General features: G+C 36.8%; 1 protein-coding gene across 3 annotated transcripts in view; it reads left to right on the top strand.

Annotated features, from left to right (window-relative positions):
* The first annotated feature begins 57 nt into the window (after positions 1–57).
* LOC144973419 (kinetochore protein Nuf2-A-like) overlaps positions 58–9,661 on the top strand; it is a 25,127-nt gene continuing 15,523 nt past the window's right edge. The window contains exons 1-2 of one of the 3 annotated variants that reach the window (XM_078915853.1): positions 58–192; positions 7,575–7,708. In XM_078915853.1, the coding sequence (XP_078771979.1) occupies positions 7,592–7,708 (117 nt within the window). In that variant the 5' untranslated portion in view covers positions 58–192; positions 7,575–7,591. Of the gene's footprint in view, positions 264–969; positions 989–7,574; positions 7,709–9,661 lie in introns of those variants that run through there. The other 2 variants (XM_078915855.1, XM_078915856.1) reach the window with 2 other exon arrangements.

The raw sequence follows: 9,661 nt of genomic DNA, 5'->3' as shown, positions 1-9,661 counted from the left end.
ACAACAGTGGAATATTTTACCCTATACGACGCTGTTGTTGATCACTTCCGGGTAGCGCCAGTTTCAAATGCTATTTTTGGAAACAAATAGTAAACAAAGTTTTCGGCTTCGGGCTTCGACTCCTCAGACTCAAAAAAAAAAAAGAAGTTACTTCTCACTTCTTTGAGTACAAAAAAATTACTGCCTTTGTCAGTGAGTCCAGAATAAACTTTTGTCTTCTTGATATATGAAAGTTTTTGTTTTTCACGTCAATATTTTTAAGAGTAAGAGTTACAGTAATCACAAGATCAGTTATAAATCTAGTGTTACAGTTACACTGGCTGAAGGATAGACGTCTATCTACACAGCGACGCCGACACGCCACTTTTTTTTTGGTCTAAAAACTTCATATTGAATTATAATTGAAGTTAAAGTGCTTTCATGTTACTCTCTTTTTCTTTTCCTTTTGCTGTCAAGGATTTCCAACACATTGTCATGAATTGAATAGTCCTTATATGCTTGTGGTGCTTACTTATTATACTGACTCTGAAATCAACGATTCAACAACACCAAAGTCGAAGTGGGCGTGCATCAAAGACTAAACTAAAGATGTGGAATTTGATTAAAATACAATAACAGCAGTGCTCGTAATTTTCCGCTTTTTGGTGAAATTCCGTCTTTTCCAACATCTCAGACGTAGCCTCATTAGGTACTTTGGTAAAAAATTCAAATTGGATTGAGCTCAATGAAACCTATATCATTTTAAAGTGCTTTTCAACACGATTCTAATGATACCAAAATTGTGAAAATCAGATAAGCAGAAAAAAAGTTGTGTTAGTTTAAAGGCTGACAAATGGTCTTCTATTTGCCTTTGTTATTTACTGACGGACTTTGTGACCTGAAAATTGTTGCATTTCCGGTAGTAACCGCCATTTGGATTTCAAAACTGGTCTAAAATGACCGCTAAGATTTGAGTAAGGATTTTACTGGAACGAATTTCATGGATGCGGTATACAACTTTGCCCTGAATTTAATTTTATAAAAAAGTTAAGATGTTAAATAAACGTGCCAGCATGAAATTTTGATTTACCAAGTTCTAATCTTTTAATTATCCAAAGCTAAATTATACCCTATTTTATCCATAATCAAAAGTTATACTAAATTGTCATTGATTTTAAAATAAACTACACCAAACGATAGAGTAATTTCTCCTGAAGAAAATAAGACATAAATCATTAAAATCCATCCATAAACAAAAAATCTATGGAACTTTTTCTGAGACCCATCACTCAAAAGTCCAAAAAATCGGGTCACAGCCACTAGGCCATTTATCGGCTCCCTGCTGGAGGGCCAAATGGACGTTTACCAAAGTACCTAGCCTCATACTCATATCCGATGTTCATGTTTGTCGGGGGAAAAAATCCTCTTTTTTTTTGTTTGAGGGGGGGGGGGGGGGCTGTTGGTTTTGCTTAAGCATAATATTTCATATTCTTATGTCAACATTTGACACCTGTGTTCAATTGCATGAATTCCTAGACAGGCTGGCGCCAAGTGTCAAAAGTGACACATGACGAATAGTCTTGGATAAGATTATGGTCGACAGGATAGGGGGAAAGGGATGGGTGAAGATGATGTTTTTGTGACTTTTATTTTTATCTATTTATTTATATAAGATTATAAGTATAGAATTCTTTAAAAACACTTATTTAAATGAGAGAGCATGTAAAATTCCATGATATTCAATTCTGGGAGAGTAGGCTATCTCTCATTCTTTTTATCTCTCTCTATCTCCCCTCCCCCCCCCCTCTCTCTCTCTCTCTCTCTCTCTCTCTTTTTCTCACTCACTCTTTCTTCTTTACCCATTCATCATTTTCTCTCCTTCACTTCCCCTCCCTTACTCTTACGCCTTCGTTTAATCATAAGATTTGTCTGATTTTAGTGATATGGCATGTTACAATAAAAAGGAAAGATAATAGACTTTGGAAACAAAGAATAAATGTGGCTGATTTTTTACTTAATTTTTTTTTCTATTTTGCAATTTATTTAAAATTCATAAATCTAACAATAAGTTGTATCAGTATCACCTCTTGGTTCCAACAGCAGCACAAGGCATGAGACTGTTACGTCCTTTGAGCCAAGATTTTATCATCATCTCTTTAACTTTATGTGGTTTATATGTAGCATTGTTGGTGTTAGTGTTATACATTGTATGGTTGAAAGGAGATTTCCAACTTATTCCTTAAATTTTGAATATCTTATGTTAGGAATGGATGTGTGTATGATAGTGTTATTATGTACAGTAAAATTACTTTAAACCGAAAGAAGCTAAACCGAAAAATACCTTAAACCGCAAAGAATTTAATAAATTGTACGAGTTTCTTCATTATCTTTGTACTAATTCTTAAGATGAACCGAAATACTTCTAAGCAGGACTTTCTTTAAACCGAAACAACTTGAGAGCTCCTTCCCTTTTTCTCTCTCTATTTATCTTCAAAAATTCGGGAAGGTGGCCACACGTAATAATGCCCGGCGATATTAAACAGAGCGTAAGTATAAGATGAGGGTGATGGGTGGGGTGGGGGGGAGGCAAACACTTCAATCACTGCACTTGGGCTTGGCCAACACCCAGGGCATTCACACCACAATCGCACAGACTGCAAAAGGAAGACAGCGGTTGACTTACTTACTTTACTTAATCCTCTTCGGGCCTTGAGGCACATAGGGCATCCACCAGACATCTCCATTTTTTGCGATCGGCTGCTTTTGCGGTGGCTTTATTCCAGGACAGGCCTGCTTCCTTTAATTCTTTCTCCATCGTCCTTCGCCAGGTTTCTTTGGGTCTTCCCCGCTTTCTCTTCCCATCTGCTGTCCAGTACAAGGCTGTCTTGGGAAGTGACCCTTTTTCCATTCTGGCCATATGACCCAGCCAACGCCATCTTCTTCTTTTTATTTGGCTATCAATGCTAGTGCAGTCAGCTTTCTTTAATAGATCCACTGTTCTTATTTTTGTAGGCCAAAATAAATTACAAATTCTTTTTAAACACTTGTTCTGAAAGGCTTCTAGTTTCTGTATTAAGGAGGATGTCATTTTCCAGCTTTCACTTCCATAAAGCAGTACACTTAAAACATTGCTCTTGTATATTTTCAGCTTTGTCTTTCTCATTATTTGCTTTGATTTCCAAAAGTTTTTCAGCATGCCGAAAGCCTGGTTTGCCTTTTGAATTCTGTGCTTGATATCGTGTTCTGCATTTCCGTCGTCTGTTATTTTGGATCCGAGGTAGGAGAACTCTGTTACCTCTTCAATTATATGTTCATCTATCCTAATTTCACTGTCATGTTTTGGATTCACCCTAATGTACACAGTCTTATCGAAATTTATTTTCAGTCCAATTTTCGAGGCGTTCTTGTGTAGTACGTTTAGTTTCTCTGAGGCGTCTCTGTGTGTACTGGAAACTAACGCGATATCATCTGCGTAGTCTATATCTTCCAGAAAAGATGTCAGTGTCCAGCGAATGCCTCTCTTCTTACCATCAATTGTATTTTTCATGAGCCAGTCTAGAGCTAGGATAAACAGAAGCGGGGAGAGTATGCAGCCTTGTTTTACACCAGTTGTTACATTAAAGCTGTCTGTTAAATTGTTACCACAGATCACTTGGCATTGGTAGTTGCTGTACATTGCTTTGATTAGGTTGACTATCTTCATCGGTATACCATAATGGCGGAGTATTTTCCACAGGAACTCTCTGTGTAAGCTGTCAAAGGCTTTTTCAAAATCGACAAAAATGGTGTAGAGGGGGCTGTTCCATTCAATGCTTTGCTCCAGGATTTGTCTCAGGATAAATATGTGGTCACTACATGACTTCCCTTTTCTGAACCCTGCCTGCTCTTTTCTAAGAATGTTTTCAATGTGAGGTGAGATTCTTTTCAGAAGGATTCTATTAAAAATTTTGCTTGTTACGGACAGGAGTGTGATTCCACGCCAGTTAGCACAATTTCCTAGGTCTCCTTTCTTGGCTATTTTATGGATGATGCCTTTCTGCCAATCCTCTGGTATTTCTTCCTTTTCCCAAATGTTGGTGAACAGTTTACTGAGAATTTTGGACATTTCTTGCGAGTTCGCTTTAAGCATTTCCGCAGTGATTTTATCAATACCTGGGGCCTTGCCATTTTTTTGTTGTTGTATTGACCTCGTGCACCTCATGCTCAGTGATTGGACCAAGATTAACCTCTACGTCCATTTCTGCTTCTGGGATATCTGTGTAAGAAGATGGGTCTGGTCTGTTCAGAAGGTTTGCGAAATATTCTCTCCATCTTTCAATTTTCTCCCTTTCGTCTGTGATGACACTACCATCTTGGGATTTTAATGGTTTCTCTTGACCATAACTTCTGTTTCCCCGAGAGCTTTTTTGTGATTTTGTATAGTGTTTGTGTGTCGTGTCTTACAGCTGCATTTTCTGCTTCAGTTGCTAAATTTTCTGCAAAATCTCTTTTGTCTTTCCTTGTGGATTTTTTCACTTCTTTATCCTTCAATGAGTATTCACTGGATAGCCTTTCTTTCAGTCGGGGGGATTTAGCGTTCAGGAGATTTAGTTTGATTGATTTTCTTTGGTTAATGAGCTCCCATGACCTTGCTGATATCCAATTCTCTGTATTGGATTTATTGTGTCCTAAGTGTTCAGTGGCACTTTCCTGCATGACGTGGTTGAAATCTTGGATTGTCATGTTTGTAATATCTTGTATTGCACTGAATTTGTTTCTGACTGAGATATTGAAATTGTTTTGGATATCTGGGATTTTCAATTTATCTGTGTTGAAACGTTTCTCCTTCTGTTTTGCTATTTTTGTTTTCATCAATTTAGTAGAGATTTTGGCTGTGACAAGATGGTGGTCACTTCCAATGTCTGCCAATCGTCTGACTCTGACATCGTTTAGGCTGCTCTTCCATTTTCTGTTTATAATTATATGGTCTATCTGACTTTCTGTTTTCCCATCTGGTGATTTCCATGTCAATTTGTGGATGTTTTTGTGTGGGAAGAAAGTTCCACTAATAATGAAGTTGTGTTCTTCACAAAATTCTGCCAGTCTGCTTCCATTGTTGTTCATTAACCCTATGCCCTCCTTTCCAACAGACTGATTTGTTTGTGTATTGCCAACTCTAGCATTAAGGTCTCCGATGATCATGAGCATATCATGTCTTGGAATGTTTTCAACGGCCATTCTTAGAATATCGTAAAATTCTTCTTTGTTTTCTTCATCTGAATCCTCTGTAGGTGCGTAGCATGTGAGGATTGATAGCTTGGTGTATTTTGAGTTGTGTCTTGTGTATAAAAGTCTTTCACTTATCGGTTTCCATTCCAATAGTGACTTGTTGTTTTGCCTGGCTATCAAGAGGGCAACACCTTCTCTGTGTTGGTCATCCTTTCGTCCTGACCAAATGATCAGGTCGCCATTTGAGAGTTGGCGCTTCCCAGCTCCTGTCCATCTTGCCTCTGATATGCCTAGCAAATCGATCTTGTAGTTCAACATCTCGCGCTGGGCTTGTGCCAGTTTTCCTGTTTGATATAGGGTCCTAACATTCCAGCACGAGACATTGAGCTTGCGTTTTGGTGACAACAGATCTGCAATCTGTCGGGGGCGTCCTTTCGGCTTTGACCTCCTACCGTCATGAAGCCAGTATTCTGGTCCGCTTCTCTGCTGCCGCCGGTTGTGGATTTACGTCTGGTTTCTGTTTCTGTAACAGTTTGCTTTTTATGAGGTGGGTTGTTAACCCTACGCTCAACCCCCATTCCTGGAGGGCCGGTGGATTACTCTTCGTCTGATCTCTCTCCTTTTTTCTCTTATTAGAGGTCCGAGGTTCGAGATACGCAAGCCCTCCCACCACGACAAGGTGATAATCCGTCGGGAGCGGTTGACTGGCAGGCGAAAAATGAGGAAAGAGGGGGAGTTGGGGTGAAGAATCACGCAAGCGAGATGTTCTCGCTCGTGTGTTGATGCTTTGGAACTGACTGGATTTTCAACACGACGATAAGGAGGGGGTGGGGGGGGGGTGGTAGACAACTTACCATTGACATGCCATTTCATTTCCACTTTGTTGAAATGGGTGTGTGAGGAGGGGGGGGGGGGGGGGTTCTATGTAATTAGGCCTTTGAACCTAATGGCTTTTCAACAAAAGAGAGATGTGTAGTAGACAGCTTAGCATTGACACACCTTTTCATTTCCATTTCACTTCACCTCTGAGTAGCTGCACATCATTCATTATCAATTATCGCACAAGAACTTTCGATCTCATTTAAGCTTTGCATTTTACTAAAAGATGTCTAAAAGAAAGCACTGTGCTTACACGTTTGAGTTTAAAATAAAAATACTATGTGAAGTCTATGTAAGAAAAGTTGATCAAGTCGGAGATATATGTAAAATACACGACATCCTGAACTCAACTCTTTCAACAATTTTGAATTGAAAACGAAAACCCCCAAAAATATTTTAAAACACACACAAAAAAAAAAAAAATTTAATGGTTACGAAGACGGCATTTATTCAACAACTCCATTTAACGGGAAACCCATGATACGATTAAATGAGCAAATTCCTTAAATAGTTACTACCCTTGAAAAACATTGCAAAACGGGAACTTGCTTTAAACCAAAATGTCTTTAAACCGAAATGGTTTAGAAGGTCCCCAAAATTTCGGTTTAAAGTAATTCTACTGTATATCAATATCAACTAGATTTTTTGGTTTGATGTGTCATTTTGGATTTGGTTTATTTTGATAGATGGACAGATAAGTTTTTTTCCTTTTTAAATTGCCATTATCATCACTGATTGTGGTAGCCATCTTGACTTTCTCTAGTAACTTATTTGGCAACTACAGAATTTGTGTTTAGTTTTTCTGGTTGTTTCCCTATTATGAAGACCCTTTTTTTCTCTTTTGATAATCATGCTACCTACAACCCGTCATAACTGCTAAAGTAGGAATAGGAATTGGACGAGGTTGATTTTTCAGACTTTTTGACTTTTACCAGTTACAATTACAAGCACTGAACCAGGAATGAGTCACACAAATATTGTAACGGTGCTTTCAGAAATTCTCATTTAACATTTAGATTTAAATCTAACACTTATGTAATATGAAACAAAGCACAAAATGGTAGGAATAAGGTTAGTTGTGGGACCCAAAAAAAACCCCCCAAAAATACTGCTAAAAATCAAATTATAGACTAGACAGACCATTGGTGTCAATTTTAACAATATTTTAAAGAAAAGAGTTATTAATGTTGATGTTGAGGGGGTAGAAAGTCAGCTCTAGATACTGAGACAACACAAACAGCAAGCAGAATAGAAATAAAATAAAAACAAACTAATAAACAGTAACAGGGAGATGGCTTTATATTTAGGATAGTCTCCTTCTGATTGATGAACAAAATCACAAAAGAGAAAGTGAAAGGCTTCATATTTGAGAGAGGCCTATTTCAAAACAAATAAAGGGCATGTGCTAGGTCGGGGATTGGTTTGGAGCGGGGATTCAGATTTTTGATCAATGAATATGATGAACAATATCTAAAATTTTGTACAAGTCTATAATATTTTTCTTACAGATGCTTGAAAGATCAAGATGAGCAACAATGTGTTTGTGACTCCTATCCTTCCAGTTTCGGATATAATTGCTGTGCTAAAAGAAACAGAAACAGTCAAAATTTCTCTTACTGAAAATGACTTTCAGAGGCCGGATGTAAGTTTTCTCAGGGATTTTTTGTTGTGTATGAAATACTCTAGCTCATGAAGCTGCAAAGGCTCATATGGCAATGTCATAACAATATTTATGTAAAGTCTGGTATCTTAATCTAAAGGAATATTTTGCTTACTTTTGACTAGACTACGGGATCAATTTCATATCAGTGGCACAGCTTTGGACTGGTTAAAGGAATATTTGTTTGAAAGAACTCAGTCGGTAATTATAGAAAACCATGTATCAACTCCATCCATATTAACGTGTGGAGTGCCTCAGGGATCTATTCTCTGCCCCCTCCTTTTTACAATGTATACTGCTCCCCTTTCTCATATGTTATCCACTTCTCCCATTGATTTTCATTTTTATGCTGATGACACTCAGCTGTATACAAAACTCACTAATGATTCAGAGCTGTCATCAGCATCTGTTATGGAAAATTGTATTGCTAACATAAAGGATTGGATGAAACTAAACAAACTTAAATTTAATGATGACAAGACGGAAATGATCATTTTTGGAAATGGGAATCAACTCTCAAAAATATCTACAAAAAATGAGATACTAGTGGGTGAAAATGCTATTAAACCTAGTTCTTGTGTGAGAAATCTTGGGGTGTATGTATTTAGATCAAGGGTTATCCATGGAAGATCATGTTTAAAAAATATGCCAATGTTGTAACTATCACATTAGAAACATTGGAAGAATCAGACATTATATTGATGAAGATATTACAAAGATGCTTGTTAATTCGTTTATTACTAGCAGATTATATTATTGCAATGCCCTTCTCATTGGTTGTTAAAGTAGATTAATTCATCAACTACAAAAAATTCAAAATAAAGCGGCTAGACTTATAAAATTAACGAAAAAAAGAGATCATATAACACCAGTTCTCCGGGAATTGCACTGGCTTCCTGTGAAGTATAGGATATAATTTAAGATATTGTGCTATGTTTTTAGATGTCTGGATGGATTGGCACCTGAATATTTACAGGAACTGATTAATAAGTATGAACCCACTCAAAATTTAAGATCATCTCACACTTTCGGTGAAAAAGCCTTTTCATTCATAGCTCCACGCCTATGGAACGCACTTAGTCCTCGGACAAAGTCCTGAAGACTGAGTTGTTCCGTGAGGCTTATTTTTAATGAAATAGATGTTGCTTAGATTTTGTTTTTGTAGGCATGCTTATTATGTATCTTGTAGTGTCGTGATTTTTAATTTTGTTGTTTTTAAACATTTTTATTTTTATTATGTAAAGCGCTGCAGAGCACAATTAACATGGGTGTTTAGGCGCTATATAAATTAATTTCTTACATTTACATTTATATATATATTATGAAGTCATTTCTCTTGCCTCTTAGAATCTTCCAAGGACTGCATAAATTTCTCACTGACATGCTTTGCACTGTGATTTTTACTTGGCTAGGATTTCACAACTTGTCATGCATTTTACTGTCATCGGTAGATAATATCATTTTATTTATATCAGTGAAAGTGAAATGAATTTGTCCTTAAGTTTGATACAGACCAACCCATTTTTATTGGGAATCTCTGATATTTGTGTGGTGGATCAGAAAACCGTCAGGAATGGTCAAAATACTCATTTTGAGGTATTACTGTTTTATGTTTTCTGAACATTTTGCAGTTTATTTCCTCAATTTATCTTCATAAGTTTACGAAATATCGAGATTTGAAGTTGAGAAGATAGAGAATTGTTGAACTAAGAAAAACGAGTTTAATTTGTGAATATCATAGGTATTTTTATTTTATGATTTAATCATGAATTTTACCTTCGTCTTGAAAAGACTGAATGTGCATTCTAGTGGGTTTTCCTAAGCCAGAACACATTTTGCTCTCATTCTTTATTATTATTATACCATTTTCTAGCTTGTTTCCTGATTTTTAGTAATATTTTATTATCCAGAAAAATACATAAACATCATCATCGT

This window comes from Berghia stephanieae, chromosome 5, assembly GCF_034508935.2.
Source record: "Berghia stephanieae isolate SIO BIC M18660-M18661 chromosome 5, UCSD_Bste_1.3, whole genome shotgun sequence".
Taxonomy (NCBI): domain Eukaryota; kingdom Metazoa; phylum Mollusca; class Gastropoda; order Nudibranchia; family Aeolidiidae; genus Berghia; species Berghia stephanieae.
This window is presented reverse-complemented; position numbering and strand designations above follow the sequence as displayed.